Source organism: Hemicordylus capensis, chromosome 1 (genome assembly GCF_027244095.1).
Source record: "Hemicordylus capensis ecotype Gifberg chromosome 1, rHemCap1.1.pri, whole genome shotgun sequence".
Taxonomy (NCBI): domain Eukaryota; kingdom Metazoa; phylum Chordata; class Lepidosauria; order Squamata; family Cordylidae; genus Hemicordylus; species Hemicordylus capensis.
The window spans coordinates 72,669,148-72,686,452 of record NC_069657.1 but is presented as its reverse complement, the minus strand read 5'-3'; the positions used below and the strand labels follow the sequence as shown (position 1 = coordinate 72,686,452).

Sequence of the window (17,305 nt, the reverse complement as noted above, 5' to 3'; positions counted from 1 at the left end):
TATATTTTGAAGAATTTATAATTCCTGTGAATCAAATGGCAGTATTCGCAGTATATAAACTGACACCACTACTGAATGGTGTCAGGACTGATGAAAGTCAACACCTTTTGTATACCTTGGAGGTTTTCCTCTCCCTTTTTGCATCTGTTTTTTCACCCTGCTGATCAGATCTACTGTACAGAAGAACAGATATATGCAGTTTCCATCCTATGTTCCTCATCTACACAAACACGTTGGTACACATAGTATTTACATGAGCCAGTTGTTCTGCTGTTACTGATTGAACTGATTACTAGCTAGTCTATTTTTCATACTAAAAGAGCTCCTCTGTCCATCTTGCAGCTGCTTCAGGCACAAGAAAAGCAGGGTAAAGTTGTTTTAAATAAAATAAATTTAAAGTGAGATTGTGCCTTCAGCACAGCTAGCATGTATGCAAAGATGTCATTCTTTTGTTTATATTTCCGATATAAAACCCATTACTTTGGGAATGTAGAAGCTGATAGATTTGTTGTTATAGGTTGATAATGGGGATTAGACTATTTACACTTCCAAATAGACACTGTGAGAGATCATACAAGGCTTAAGAGGCAGATGGTTCCACTGTGTCATTCATCTTCATAAGATGTCCATGATCAAAGTGAAATTTCTGCACTGAAGTGCTAAACACCATTAAAGTGCAGGGAATCTATCTTTCACTGCCACTCAGATGCTAATTTTATGCATATCTTGCCTAGAGAAGTTTCCCCCACCCAACAGTGGAGAGGGGGGGAAATGGGAAACTCCAATATTCTTATCTCAAAAAATGAGTACTTGTCTTTGGCTGGTGTTATTGTTGAAAAGTGGTATATAACTATTTCTAACACAGCTCTTAAATTGGTTTACATGGCAAAATGAATGAGAAAGTGGTTCCCTGCCCAAGCAGTGGTTTACATGGCAAAATGAATGAGAAAATGGTTCCCTGCCCAAGCAGCTTAGAGTCTAGTGTTAGTGAAGGAGGCTATGGCTCAGTGGTTTGAGGTGCTGCTGACAGGTGAACTATTACTCTGTGAGTAATAGTTCAATAGTAAAAAAAGTTCTCAAAGTTGTTCACATAGATGGAAGAATAAAATAAGAAGGATCTCTGTCAAGGGCTCACAATCTTTTTTTCAAAAGCATAAAGGTAGACAACAGCAATAACCACTGGAGGAATACTATTCTAGGGTTGGACAGGGTCAGTTGCTCTCCCCCTGCTAAATATAGAACTACTTTTTAAAAGGTACTGTACAGTACTCACAAAAAAATTGGATTTGAAGCAAGTAACCATTGAAAATGGATTTAAAATACTGTATCCATTGAAAATTGGATTTGAAGCATCCATTCTAAATTGATTTTAATCATTAATTACTGTCCTGTACTTTATCAATTTTGTGGGGGGGAGGTTGTCTGGATCAATTACTGTGCTGTACTGTACATCATTGTACAATTTTTTCTTTCCTCCACAGTCAAAATGAGCAAGTGCATAGTGAAGAGCTCTGCTGGGGGAGTGGCAAGAAGTCCAGGAAAGAGATGCCCTTGAGCGAGAAGGTGAAACTGCTGGACATGCTGACTCGTGGGACAGCATGACATCTGTTGCACACCATTATGGCATCAAGTTCACTGTCCATAAAGAAATGTGAAGCCAGTATCCATGTGAATGTGGTATCCAGCACATCTCAGAGTGGCATTCCATCCACACAATCCCCACATGGAATGGATAGAAAAGGCCCTCAGCATGTGGACAGAGGACCAAGCCCAGAGGAACGTGCCACTGAGTGGACCAGTAATCTATGAGAAAGCACTGCATCTCTACAGGCAGTTTGCGGTGGAAGGAGATCAAGTGGCAGGAACACCCAAAGGCACTGAGTGCGGTTTCCAGATGAGCAGGGGCTGGCTCAAAATTTTCAAGCACCACTACAGCCAGGGGAAGTAGGGGGAAGTAGCCTGGGTGGACCACGAGATGGCACAAGGTTATTCAGCAGAGTTCCAGCAGCTGATTGAGTCTGGAGAATACAGGCCAGAACAGGTCTTCAATGCTGATGAGATGGACATGTTCTGGAAGTGAATGCCACCCCACTCCATCAGCAAGGAAAAAGAACAGTGCAGCCAAGGACCGCCTTACTCTGCTGGAGTGCGGCAGGGGACTCCGTGGTCAAGCCTATGCTCCTCAATCAATCATCTTTATTACAGTCCAAGACCAGCATAAGATAGTACAGTAGAGCATGATTAAAAGCAATTATGAAGCAGTATGGTCATAAGAGAAATTATGAAATTATGTTACATTAAAATTACTATAAACAATTGTTACTACAACATAAGTACTATACAAATTCTATAAAATTACTAGAAACTTAACTATTGTAGGCTATAACTACTAAAAAATGCTACTCTAAAGTTGTAAATAAGAGTATAAAACTGTAAACTACTACTAAAGCTCCGATTCAATATAATAAAATTAGCATAAGTCACTACATATGGAACCATAAAACTAGGTTACTTTAAAATTATTACTCTACTATTAAAAGCTATTATATTATATGATACTTTAAAACTGCTACCCTTGAAAAAGGAGGGGGGCTATGAGATTTTTAAAATTCTAATGTACATAATGAAAAAGCAGTGACAAAAGCAGATTATATAGGGTAGGAACGCTAGTAAATAGTGGCAGTTCAAAACTATGCAGAGCTGATGCGAGGGGAAGGCCTGGTCATCATGATCCGATAGATCTTTGCACGCTGCCATGTGCAACCTGAGTTGTCTCAATTTAAATGCAAACCAGGATAGTCCCAGCTTAGCAAAGGGGACAATTCATGCTTGCTACCACAAGATCAGCTCTCCTCCCAGCTCTCCTTTTTGGGGGGAGGGGGGAAGAGGAGAGCTGGTCTTGTGGGAACAAGCATGAATTGTCCCCTTTGCTAAGCAGGGTCCACCCTTGTTGCATATGAAAGGGAGACTAGAAGTGTGAGCACTGTAAGGGATTCCCCTCAGGGAATGGAGCTACTCTGGGAAGAGCAGAAGGTTTTAAGTCCCCCACCCCGCCGCCGGCAGCATCTCCAAGATAGGACGAGATTATTTTTTAAAAAAATAGGACAAGATTTTTTTAATTGAACCAAAAAAACTACCAAAGCATACAGTACGTTGCCAAAGCACAATTATATACAAAGTGGTTGTTTGTACAAGGGCAGGGAGAGATTCCTGCCTGCAACTTTGGAGAAGCCTCTGCCAGTCTGTGAAGACAATACTGAGCTAGATAGACCAATGGCCTGACTCAGTATATGGCAGGTACCTATTTCTTTCTCTCCTCCCTTTGACAAGATGAATTCAACTAGCATTCAAGCTGCTTTTTCCTGGATACCATACCAGCAGCCTGCCACTTTAATTGAGATACATGCCATTCCGATCAGGCAGCTCAAATGCTATAGGACAGTGGCAAGCAAAGGTGAATGATGCTAAGCCCACCGATGACGCTAAGCTCATGAGGAATGGAAACAAAGGAAGACATATTTTGACATTTGGATATCATAAATACAATGTGTTTAAGGCTTAGTGGAGACCAGGTGCAGCTTTTTCTGTCATGGGCAACCATAATCCAATACAACATTAAGAATGTTTGGGGAACTAGCAAGCAAAGCAGAGATAACATAGCTCACCAGCAAGTCTCACAGGCATGACTGTTACTTTTCCTGCCATACACTTCTCAGAACACCGCTCTTTACAAGCAACAGCAAGGCTGAGCTGCTGGGAGCGATTATCCAAGGAGCATATCATCACCCCTAGCCTAGAAGAGGCCAGACGCCCCAGTATGGGTGCATTATTCATGCTCTCTACATCCAAGCTGGTAGAGACCCTCACCAGTCTCCTTGCTTGGCATGAGGATCTGAAAAAGCTTTAACTTCAGCCAAAGAAATTTTGCCTGCCCACAGACTGAAAGCAACATATTCTGAATCCTCCTATATGTGGCAATTACAGTCTAGGAGTTGCATGCTTTAAAAAAAAAAACACACACACACACACACACACGCCTGAAGCAGACACAAGTGTTTGCCTACTCATGTGGTAACAGTCCTCCCATGCAACCACAGAACCTCGGTTTTCACGTGAGCAGGGCTGGCCCATAACTGTGCAGACCCAGGCTAGGGCACCAGAGGGGCACACCAACAGTGCCTGAATACAGCACTGCCCATTATTCTCTCTCCTGCTCTTGTATTGTACCCCTGAAGTACTGGTATCTGGTGGGCCACTGTGTGAAACAGGATGCTGGACTAGATGGGCCTTATGCCTGATCCAGGAGGACTGTTCTTATGTTATGTACTGCACCATAGTGTAAGAGGTAATCCTGCACCCTGCTCCCCAGAGGGCCTGCACATTCAGCACCCCAAAGGACACAGTCTTGTTACCTCATTGCACCTCAGCCCCCAATAAACAGCTAGTCTCAAAAGCTGCACTCCTGCTCTTGACTATGAATTGCTTGCCTCAGCTTTCATTTCCAAAAAGAAATGGTCCCAGACTGGATTTCCACATCAAGAGCAGCAGCATCTTTTCATCTCTAAAGTGCTAGAGTTTTGCCCCCATAATAGACAGGGAACTCTCTCCAACTGTACCCTCAAACCAGTGTGGACTAGTCGTTTGCTGGTCATCCATGGTCTAGTCATTTGATCTCGTGTACAAGTATCCTGTGTGATTCAAGTTAGAGCCAGAGCTCTACACTTCTTGGCAGGGAGGGGGCAGCTGAAGTTCGCCTAGAGTGCCAAAAATGTAGTACCAGCCCTGCACATGAGATGGTCAGTTGTTTTTAGGAGGGTGCCCTTACAAACTTGCCATGGCTATGAGTCAAAGAGAAATCCTCTCGCTCCCTGCAATGAAATGCAAACTGAATGTTTCAGCAGGACCTAGGAAGAACTTCAGGACTTTGTGAAGGCCCAGAGACAGAGGCTTAGAATCAAAAGACAACAGTATTCAATGGGGAGCTTTGTTAAATCTATTGCTATTTTCTGTATTTATTGTTTTAATTTTCATATTTTAATGGTTGCTATGCTGCCTTGGGCATTGCCGGATGGAAGGCAAGTTATAATGAATACATAATCCTCTAGCGTGAATAATCCCTGAAGACTTAAGGAAACAATAAAAGAGAGAATACTTTCATATCTAAAAAGCACCAAGAAAATTAATGAGTTTTGTACAGCAAGAGGGATGTACACAAATATGTCCATGTTATGACAACTGTTTCATTTCTGAAACATTCTAGTGTACAAGTTAATGGGATCTTTTGTGAATTTACTTCTTCAAGGCTCTCAGAGAAGTACTTCTGTCCACTAAAGTTTCCACAGCCAGGTTGCCCTTCTGCCCCACAGCTGGGTATTTCTTCCTCCCCCACTCGTTCTAGAAGATGAACTCCTTAATCCATGATACCAGTTGAAGTGGAGAGGCTTTCACAACACGTTCAGATCTGCTTATTTTGGTTTATAGCCCACCTTATTCCAGGGTCTTAAAACAGCTAATGCCAGCAATTATTCATTTGAAAGATGGCTTCCTCACTAACGTCACCATCAAGACTGGTGGAAATAGGGAGGGAAACTGAGGGAAAATAGAATTTTCCTCTAAGGCATGCATATGTGCGCACACACTCACACATGTTTTGATGTCCGCTTAGTTAATTTTAGATCCCAATCAGGTTGAATCTAAAAAGCCCCTTTCTGAATGCACATGCGTGCGCACTGCCTGGATACTGCTGCACAGAATAAAACTCATTCCGCACACCGATAAAAGAATTAGAGAGAACACTGGCTCTGACTAGGCAGGGCTTATTTCCTCTTATGCCTAATTAATTTATTGATCATCTTTATCTATTGATCCATCTTTTTTTTATTTCTCTATGTAAACTGCTTTGGGAACTTTGTTGAAAAGCAGTATATCAAGATTTGCCACCATCGTCATGTACATAAACTGGGAGACTGAATAAGTTTACAAGTTTAACTTTGGATAATTGATCTTACAAAAAAGCCTGGAAGTAAGAGAACCAGAAGAATAAAAATGGAAGCTTTAAATACATCGTTGCCTTAACTGGTTTCCATGGAGAAGTTTAGGAAATCTGGCCTTTTAATATTTACATGTATAATTGATGTTACAAATGTGGATCTCTCCAAATGATTTTATTTTAAACAGATTGCATTAAATCACAACCATCTCTTTTCCTTTTCACACCAGAGACCCGCCCTAAAGACTAGGACTTCTTAATTCGAGTAGTCAAGAAATAATTAGACTTATCCTGCCACCAACAACCTTATTTCTTGCTAACTGAATTACAGAGGTGGTGTAACATTTTAGAGCATATAATTCTCTCTCCTGGCTATTCATACTTCTATGTGAAATAGTCAGGAGAGATCACACACAGGGGCATTGCCACCATTGTGCGAATGGGTTAAAGAACCCGGGCCACCAATGGTAGAGGCCACTGAAGCCTCCAGGGGTGTGTGGCTCGGGTTCCAGAAGAGCCCCAAACGAACACCCACCCACCCACGCCCGGGCTACTAGGAGCCCCGAGTGAGCGCGTGCCGATCCTTTTCAGGCAGCGTTTGCTGCCTGAAAGCATCTTCAAGCACTGTCTGAAATGGCTTGCTCAGGCTCTTCAGAGCTCGAGGCCACGCCGTCTTTGCACATGACATCAAACTCCAAAGAGCCCAAGCAAGCGCTTCCGTGTCATTTTAGGCAGCGCTTGCTGCCTGAAAAGGATCAGCAAGCACTCACTCGGGGCTCCCATCATGCACACGAGACATCATCAGAGGGGCAGCCGGGCGGGGCTGGACCCAGGCTGCCACTTGGCTGGCTCCGTGCCTGATCACACGCCTTCTGCTACTAACTGACACTGCTCAACTCATTATATACCGAAAGGTCTAAATGCCAGACAGACGTCAAAGCGACAAAATCCCTTCACTAAGAAAAGAAGCGGGGGCAGGGTGACTCTTTGACCTGTATCAATAACATTGCTCTACTTATTATGGAGGACAAGAAGTCACAATAAAATGTGCTAAATACACTGCCGCTTTTTATTTTTATTTAATTTTGAATATGTTCAAAAGCATACTTTTGAAAGTTGCAATGAACTTGCTTGTGCTCTCTACACACTGAAGTCTGAAATCACAACTGGAGACACGGCTCTAAAGCACTGGACACATCTGAGCCCAATGGTTCCATGCTATTTAAGAAAAACATACATTCAATAGGATTCTATATTCCCTAAAAAAATCCACTTGGTTTAAGCAAATACACGTTGAAGAGTCTTGTAAATTAAGCTTAAATAAATCACTTCCAACACCCATTTCTTGCCTCTTTCTGAGAGAGAGAGTCACATCTGTTATTGATATACCCCTTCTGAAAAATTATTGTTTACACTGAAGTCATTAGTGAGTTTTGCTTAAGCAGGTTTCAGATGAGACGACCTCTTCCAATCTGTCCACTTCTCTTCCCAGGATTACAGGACAGTACTGTGGATGGCAGCCAGCTGGCCACAAATAGCTCTTCATCTTTCCTCCCCTTCCTCCCTCAGACCCGCAAACAGGTTTCTCTAATCATCTTTCAAAACAAAAGACAAAAAACTTGCAAGGACAGAGAAGGTACCACACTGACTGGGAAGTTTGCCACCACAGCCCCCAGTCATTAATTAGGAAGCTGTTCAGCATCCTTTTCTAAACAAGTCACAGCAGTTGGACACCAAGAGAGAAAACACACACAAACTCAGTTAGCAGGTCTAAATTGAGTAAATTGAGATAGATCAAGCCTGAAGGGCATCCTTCAGGCTTGAAAGGAACAAACCACATTCTCCAGTTTTAATCCTGAACTCAACCAGTAGCCACATTCTTAGGGTTGTTGTTTTTTTCAGATAGCAGCAGCTAGCCAATTCACAACCCACTTCCCTTTTGCTCAGTTAGGACTACATGTGGAATTTTTTGTGATTAAAGAACACCCATTTCAATTGGATTGCCATGATATAACCTAGAAACTGCACCTTTAGTTGGAGTTGTTGCTGCTGATGAATCTCCAACAAAGTTTCTTCCTAGGAATTTGGATCCAGTTGCTCACCCCTCCTCCCTTATCACCTGAAGCAAATCAGACTTAAGTTTTGCCCTCATCAGGGCGCTTTCTAGATTACAGCCTAGAACTGCAGTAAAATGCTTTGGCTTGGCAGGATCGTATTGAAAACGACCCCCAGAATCTCAAACTCCTATAACGGGAAAATACAGCTATTTTCTGCAACGGACTTGCAACGTTGTAGCACTAAATCACAAAGATAAAAACGGAAGTAAGGCATCGGAAATGTGAACGGCACCTTGCTGTCAGTGCAGGGACTGTGATGTCACAACTCAGGAAGAACGGAAGCACACTTTGCAGATCTGTAGTGACATTGTGGTAAAGGTTAATCTGGAAAGTGCCCAGGTGGAGGAGAATGATGAGCAGCAGGACTCAAGATGGATGGGGCAGGAAGCATAGCAGCAGCTACCGCTGTTTCAAATGCTGAAATAGCTCTGTAACTGTTAATTATTATTCCACTTTTCAGAGAAAAAGTTCTCAAAGTGATTTACATAGCAAAAGAAAAAGATGGCGGCTCCCTGTCCCCAAATGGCTCACTACAGAAACACGAAGGAGACACCAGCAATGTTCCCTCTAAGGTGTATGCACAGTCACAAGTGTGTTTTTTTTAATATCCACTCAGTTAATTTTAGATTCCGCTCAGATTGAATCAGGAAGGCCCCACTCTGAATGCACATGTGTACACACTGCCTTGATACTGACGCCCAGAACAAAACTAATTCTGCATACAGATGAAGAAAATTAGAGAGAACACTGCACACCAGTATGCCACTGAAGGGACACTGTGCAGTGGTTGAATACCCCTGCTAAAGAGGCACCTTTTAATGTGGTGAGTCTCTTTATTTAGCAGGGGAAGAGTAACTAGCCCTATCCACCCCCAACGCAGCATCCCTCCAGTGACTACTGCTGGTGTCTCTCTTGTGTTTCTTTTTAGATTGAGAGCCATTTGGGGACAGAGATCCATCTTCTTATTTATTATTTCACTAAACCACTTCGGAAACTTTTATTGAAAAACATTATATAAATATTTGTTGTTGTAGTAGTTTATGGCCACTTACTCTCCCCACAGGGCCACCCTGATTTTCAAAACAGTTTTCCTGGCTGACAGTCTCCACACAGAGCTAGTGATCAACTCCAGCCATAATTCAAGACAAAACAGCAACTTAAGAAAAGTCACTTGAATTATCATGCATGTTCAATTATCACGCATGTTCAGTGTATAAAGTACCACTTGTTTCAAGAAGTTCTCATCTTGGAAAAAGAATTTCAAGTCAGAGCTAGTTCTTGGGCTGTAGAAAACCTGTGGTCGGCTGCATCACTTTGGACTGCAGTTAGGAGTCCAACACAACCAGAGCATTCTGAGCTCCGGTTGTGTTTTTTTTGTTTTTTGTTTTTAAACAAAAAGGGAATTTGCTCCTTCACTGGTCCACACCATCGCCTTCTCAGGGCAAGCCACTTTCAGCAAAACAGAGCAGAGATTACAGATCAATCATGTAATTAGATCACATCCAAGTTCCACACAGAATCTAGTCTAGTTATGAGCAAAGAGATATAAGTAAGTTTCCACTTGCTAACTTAAACTGTTTTTTTTTAAAAAAGTGCCATCAACCCTATTCAGACATTCAACCTGAACCATGGTCATGCTCTCTCCTTCCCCTATGTTCAGTGCTTTTCTGCTGAAGCAAGCAGTGAACCCCAGCACGGCGTAGGGGACAGCTGAGGACATGGCCACCAAGTGTGTGACTAGCTGCTGTATTCTCATTCTCCCTTAGTTCAGGTTGAATTAACGAACTAAGAAAACACAGTCACCTGATTGCCTAGCCAAGTAAAGGGGACAATTTTACCAAACTTTTGCACTTGAACAGTAGTTTGGGGAAGCAGGGAAATAATTCAAGTTCTCACTGCTTGTATCGCTTGTATCACTTGTATCTTGGGTAATACAAGCGGTTTCACACTTACCTTATTAGCAACTGGTAGTGTTCACCTCATTACTTGAGAAGTCTAACTTTTATTTTTTTAAAGTGCATTTTTGGCATCATGGCCACAGTGACCAGAGGAGGTCAGCACTGACACTCCAGGAGCCAGTACTTTTCACAGCCATCCTCACAGATAGTTGTCCCTACCATTTATCTCCATCCTTCCACAACAGCATTATCTCCTCATTTACAATTAGAATGGAGTAATCTACAGAATGGGTGATATGTGCTATTCAAGGAAGGCTAGAGTTAGTGGAATGGGAGAGAATAAATTAACAGTGCCAAGTGCTTCTGTTCAAACATGACCATTAAAGCTTATGGTTAACTTAACCATTAATCAACAAAACCATACAGCATTGTCTCAAATAAGCCACTTCTAATAAATAATTGATTTAATGCTGTCAAGTTGGTGTTGTCTCTTAGCAACCACATATTATTCTAATAATACATCAAGCAAATAAAATATCTGTACATGGCATGCTAGATTTCCATACATTTGTTCTGCTCCTAGTGAAGGGACACAAATGAACTTAAGCCCCATCCTAGTTCTGGTTATTGTATTCCAGTCATAGGGTAAGAAAGAATAAACCAAGGAATTGCTCTACTTTGCCCGAGCTGTTTCTCTTCTCTTGCCAACCTAACATAATTGTGATAAAATGTACGACTAGAATAAATTGTTGATTTCTCTTTGGAGATAAGGCAAACTCTACAGGGATATTAGCAACAATAGTTTAATATCAGGCTTCAACAGAAAGGCACATCCCTCGCCAAGGAGAATTTTCCAAACCCACATATGTTTAGAAAGCAAGTGGGCACAATAGGCAGAGCCTGGCTACTTTTAATTTTTGCATATGTGGATTCTGCAGATGGAGACTTATATCCTTTTCAATGGAAGAGGGTTGAGAGAATTGTTTGCAGCAGAAACCAGACACTGATCAATACCACCAATAGCCCTGCAGCCATAGGCCTATGCACACTCAGACCTTTTTAAAAGATCTATATGCAACACACAAAAATGTGACCCCAACATGACTTGTGCACAAAGCCACCTTTCCTTAGAACATTTGGAAGACAGAATACATCTTTTATATGAAGCAGGAAAGATGTTTTTTAAAATGTGATATAGTTAGGGTTGTGGTTAAGGAACTGTCCCTCCTCTCCTGGTGATTCTTGCCATTCATGGCTCTTCTTAAGCAGCTCATGATAAGGCTCTCCACACAAGCAGTGAAGAGCCTAAAGAGGTTTTGCAGGGAGAGTGGGCTCGACCCACTCTCTCTGCAGATGAGCAGGGAGCCCTCCCTGGGCGGCTGGATTGGCTGCCCAGACGATTACCAGCTCCGTCATGGAGCTGGTTGAGGTGGCAATGTTTGGGGGCCTCCTGACCCCTTGAAGTCCCAGAATGCCCCGCACAAATGTGTGGGGCATTCTGGGGAGCCTCCCAACACCTGGAGGCTTGTTGTAGCCTTCACGTCGGGTGGCTACTTGTGAGTTGCGGTAGTGCGGAGACACACCATGGAGACACACGATCATGTAACCCGCTTTTCGGGCGCTCTTGCACCCGAAACTGAGGTTAAGCGGCAGGCTACACAAGAGGGTTTGCCTCTGCTGCCAGGAGCCGCGCAGCTCCTTGAGGCTCTCACGTGCTGTAGAAACTGGGCTGGGCTCCCTTAGCCTGGTTTCCACTGCGCGTGAGAATAGCCTCGGTATCCCTGAAATGAAGGATGCTTTCTGCAGCTTTTGCTTTTTACTCTCCCATTTGCAATGGATAAGCTTATTGCAATTCTATAGGGCTACGAATCCATACATACTTATTTGTGAGTAAATCCCATTCAACCCAACCCAAGATTGATTCTTCTGAGAAAACTTGCATAGTATCAGACAGCAAAACTTAGTACAGAAGGTGACTTGCATTCTATGCCACAATCTATCCAAGCAGTAGAAAGGTGCTTTAAGCAAGTGTTCAGTGCTAATGATTTATAAATAGATGCAATTAAACTCATCTAAAGATGAGTAAACTAAAGCACTTGTTCGTGTCCCCGCCCCAATAGTATACAATTAAGCAATGGCAAAAGTACCCAGGAATTTGGGCTTCCGCTTCCCTACTTTAACCATTATGTAATGCAGCCAACCTGGTTTTTCCCTTCCATTGGCCACACAAATTATCTTTCATCTTCTGAAGAACAGAATTATGGCAGTTTTTGTCTTATATTATTCTCAGAACAACAAGAAAGAGAAAGTACCATGAAGAAGAAAATCCTTGATCATAAAACCATTACTAGTTAGAGGAACTGGTAATTGAGATAATATGCAAATGACAGTTCACTGATCTTTCAATCCCATTCATTCATTCCTCAACACTTTCAATCCCATTCATTAAAATAAATCAGTCATGTGCCAAGTAGTGCGATACTTTAACAACAAAACTGCATCTCAATACTAGGGAAGCATAAGGGCATCATATACCTGTTGCTTTTAAGAGGTGTTCCAAAATACACAATTGCTTACTTAAGACAAGACACATTTACTCCTCACTTCCTGATGCAAGAATGTGTTGTTACCTCCAACAGCTTTCTTTTGTGGGGACACACATCAGTTGCCTTAGTACACTTATTTAAGCCAAACAAGCTCTATTCATGCATTATGTTCAACACTCATATGAGTGTACCATGTAAACATTCACACATTACAATATTAATATACAATGTTTAACATTCACATGTTATGTTTAACAAAGGTGCACTGCCCATCTGTACCATGCATTTGAGGGACCTGGACCCAGGTTTGCTTTTAAATAGAACACAAGTAGAGCCATTCACACAAACACATGTATGAGTGCACAAACATCTGTACAACATAATGTCTGAATAGGGCTATAATCTAAAGTATCTTCTGGCTGGCTGCTGAGAAGGCACATAAAACTTGATGTGACCCAAATGGCCTTTCCAGTTTGTTACATACAGTTCAGAAAGGCAGGCAGAAGCAGCCATCATCCTCCTGCACCCCAAGTATTTGTGAATATCTATGCCACATATCCCAACACAAGCAGGCTCTAGTAGGCTATGAAGAAACCTGCCCGATGCCACTGCTCACCTTAGTGCTGATGTCTTCCCGCTTGCTCCCTGGCTTGCTCCTCCTCAACTTGATAGAGGGAGATCGAAGCAGGTTTCTTATCCTGCTAGTTATTGTTGAGCCTTCAACTGACATCATGGCCTTGGTGGAGAGGAAGCACTGCACCTTCTCAAACACTACACCCCCCAAGTCAGCGGCTCACACACCAGCGAAGTTCAGCCAGTCTTGCTGTGTTCCACATCTCTCTCAGGAGAGTCCAGGCACTCCCTCCCTCACTTCATCACAAGACTCCTGCTGCAGAACACAGGCGTTTTAAGTTCTTTTGAGTATTCCAGATTCCTCCTTTATCCCTTCAAAAGACTCAGATCAATGTGGACCTTTGGGAGAAGAAAGGCAGAAAACCCAACATGAGCCAATAATACATCTTCAAATGCATTTTAAACTTTACTCCAAAGAAGAATGAATGAGAACTTGAAGCATTTAACATCAAGGGCAATTACATCTCTACTGGATTTTGTGGGAAATTCATTTGTTTTTCTCCACCAAATGCAAGTGTCAACATTAGATAGTTTTAAAAAGAAAGCAATTGCAAGAGGTAGTACATTAGGTGCATCAGGATTTAAAGTTAGAACACTGACAATCTGAGCAATCTTTAAAGAAATTAATGCACAACGATCTCATAGCAGAATAAGGGCCAGATTTCCAATAGAAGCACCTTTTCTGCACCTCACCGTGTTGAGTCCATTACACATTATTGCAGTATTTAAATTACAAAATCAAAAAATAGCAGTCTGATGCATAAGTAATGAGTAAACAAGAAACACACTGTTGGCAATTCTTAGATCAACCCATATATTTAAACTTAGATTTTATCATAATATATAGCCTACAACTAAAATCATATACTTATATTTTAACACGAACAGATACGAGCGCGCGCACAAGCACGCACACACTCCCTGTGTCTTAGGAAAGGAATCGTGGCAAGCCAGGATCATCAGAGGCTCCTCAGGCCCAAAACCTTTTGCACCTTTGACGGGGGAGGGTGGCTGGAAGTGGGGGAGGAAACCTCCCCAAATTCGCAATAGAAGTTTGAGGGCCAAATGCTTCTTGCCCGCAAATGAGAGAAAACGAGAAACACCCCAAGTCAGCGAGATCACAAACCGTTTCAGACAGAGAGCGTTTTGAACAACGTTATTGCGAGAGCAGAGAAATTGGGAGGCAGGCAATTCAACCCGTCAGGAGAATTTTCTCCAATAAACCCAAAGAAATGTAATTTTAAGAAGGAAACCACTGCATGGATCAAGCTTTGTTACCTTGGTGAAGAGGCAGCGGCGCTTTGTGGAGGAACGGGAAAGAGACGGGATTAAACCGACTCTCTCTCCCCAGTCCATGCAGCCGATTTTTCCCTTAAAGAAACCCACTGCGGAATTAAAAGAGTCCTTTTCTTCCCTTCCTACCTGCCTTCTCGGCGGAGCGTCGCCGCTTTGCAGGAATCAGAGCTGCACGGAGAGTGAGGGGAGGAGGGAGGGAGGGAGGGAGAGCGAGACAGGCAGGCAGGCAACGAGCGGATTCAAATATAGGGAAGGTCGGGAGTTCCTCTTGCAGGCTTAAAAAAAAAAATGCTAGCGAAAGAGCCGGGGGAGGAGAGAATATGAAAAAGGGCTGGCTCTACCTTCTCAGCCCTGGCCCGTTTCAGGGACGAGAAGTAGTAGCTGGAGTGCCCGGGCAGGAGAAGCCGCCAGACCCCGCCTCCCAGCCCACTGCCCTCCACACAGGGTGCTCCCCCGCGCTCAGCTGTTTCCTCTCGCCAAGGCTGGCGCCCTCCACTCTTGCTGCTCCTCCAGCCCCTGCCTGCTGGGACTGTATATTCCTTCTGGCGCAGGACTCACTCTGACAGATCCTAGCCAGGCAGATGCCGCGGAGGGCTACGGTGGCCTAGACAGATCAAACCGCGAAACGGCGAAGAAAGAGAGCGAGACACAGACACATTCTGCGAGGACGAAAAGGGCTAAACCAAATCCTGCAAAAGAAGGAGAGGGAGAGAGCGATTAAAGAGCCGACCTGACCTCAGAGCTCCTGCAGGAAGGAAGAGACAGGCTTTCCGAGCGAGGGAGAAGTGCTTATAAAGCTTCACCCTCCCCCTCCGGCGGCTGCCAGATCACATCTTTGCAGACATGCACCATGAACCGGTTGGCCAAGCTCAACCTAGTCTGTGCTAAACAGACATGCCCATTGCCGCCAGCGCAAATCGGCGTGCTCAGGCTTTAACGTGCCACAGGGCTTGAGGCCTTGAGCTATGGCCAACAGTTACGATGGTACCACACCACTGCCAACTTTTTTTTCAGGCAGCAGGAACCTATGACAACTGTGCTGCATGCAACAGGAGCAGCTTTTCTTAGGGACGGTGTAAACGCTGGAATGAGACCTAATGGGCCGGAACGAGTGACCCTTTACTAATCAACTAGATCCCCCAAACAGTGGGATTTGTCAGAGACACTTGAGGACATTTTAGAATGTAAATCTTTCAGATATTATACTTTTATCAGTCTCTTCATAGCCAGGAACAGCCCAGAGCCCCCCAGAATTGACATCTTCTATATATTTATTTCTCGTAGGCGTAGCAGTTTCTAATTCCATGCGTGGCAGCTCTCGCGAGAATTCACGAGCAGCTGCCGATTAGCGACGGGAGAGCGTAACTATAATAGGGCAAGGGGAGACAGTTGTCTGGGGGCCCACTGCCTTGGAGGCCCCCAGAGGCAAGTCACATGACTGGCTCCCCCAGCCGCGCACCTGCCCGGGCTTCCTTCAGTTGTATTCATCCTCCGAAACCGATGTGAGTGTTAAGACCTGGAGCTACGAGAACAGCATGTCTTTCTCTAGTACCATTAAATGATGCATTTTAAAATCTTGTCTCTGGGCCCACTCCAACCTTGCTACGCCCCTGGAGAAAATAGGGATGTGGCTGGCTGGGAGCAGGTGGCAGCTGCCGGGAATTGGCGGGAGGAGGTGGCGGCCAGCCCGCCAACCAGAAACTGCGGGCAGGCGAAGAAGCAGCTCTGGCCGGCAGGAACAGGTGGCAGCAGGTGTAGGCAGCAAGCCGGGTTGGTTGCCGGAAGCAGCAGGCAGCGGCGGGCCAGCCCAGCCACCAGGAATTGGCGGGCGGGAGGAGGTGGCCAGAAACCGCACGGAGGCGGAGGAGAAGCAGGCCAGAGGAGGCGCAGATGCTCTGCACCTGGCCGAGCTTATTTCATAAATAATTTCCTTGCCAAAAACAATAGAATGTGTTAAATAATATGACTGTTTAGCAAACAATATCATAGTAATGAAATCCATGCATTGATTGAGGCCTTGCAAAAAATTCGAACAGAACAGAATGACCCCTTAAAAATCAAAATGAATGCAAAACAAAACCACCACCACCACCCCACACACAGTGGGATGTGTTGGGGCTACTTGAGAATAACTGGTTGCTTCCCTATAATGGTGTTTCTTCAAGTGGCCTTCTGTGCATTCACACACATAGGATTTGCGCCTGTGCAGAGAACTGTCCAGAACCTTGTAGAGATTAAAGAGAATTTTGGCAGTAGCCCCGCCCCCCTTTGTATCTTGTGGAAGAAGTGCTCGAATCTTCCATATCTTGTGGAAGAAGTGCTCGAATCATTTGGGTGGTGACCATACGGAAACGATGGTGGTGGACAAAGCGATTGAGTCCCGCGAGGTCTAAAATTGGTCTCAATCCGTCGTGGGTTGGGCTCTATGAAGCACTTGGAGTAGAAGCCCTGGTGGAGCTGATGGGTGACCTCTTGTATGGTATGTTTCTGAAGTAGGTTCCAGGCTCAGACTGGCCCACATAGCAACAGGGCATGTTCCTGGTGCGCCTCACCCATGGGGCACCCCTGTGCCCCACCACACTTGGCAGCAGTGAATATTCCCACCCTTAATTACCCATTCTGCTCAAAACCTGGCGCCCTCCCTACATACATTCTACCACCCTCTCAGTGCCCTCAGTCTGACCCTGGTAGGTTCTGCCATCTCCACCTCTTCCAAAAGGACAGGAGTTGGAGAAGTTGTATGGGGACTGGAACTCGAGGGGAGTGGGCTCGGTTAATTCGGTCAGGTAGCCATGCCAGACAATAGAAAGGATCCAGAGTCTGTTA

General features: G+C 44.1%; 1 protein-coding gene across 7 annotated transcripts in view; it reads right to left on the bottom strand.

Moving 5' to 3' along the window:
- Positions 1-15,327, bottom strand: part of MAPKBP1 (mitogen-activated protein kinase binding protein 1) — a 164,881-nt gene extending 149,554 nt beyond the window's left edge. For 4 of the 7 annotated variants that reach the window (XM_053283012.1, XM_053283014.1, XM_053283008.1 and 1 more), the window contains exons 1-2: positions 14,462-15,052; positions 13,167-13,522 (exon numbers count right to left, since the gene is read on the bottom strand). In XM_053283012.1, the coding sequence (XP_053138987.1) occupies positions 13,167-13,283 (117 nt within the window). In that variant the 5' untranslated portion in view covers positions 13,284-13,522; positions 14,462-15,052. Of the gene's footprint in view, positions 1-13,166; positions 13,523-14,461; positions 15,053-15,214 lie in introns of those variants that run through there. The other 3 variants (XM_053283011.1, XM_053283009.1, XM_053283010.1) reach the window with 3 other exon arrangements.
- Between the last annotated feature and the right edge of the window lie 1,978 nt (positions 15,328-17,305).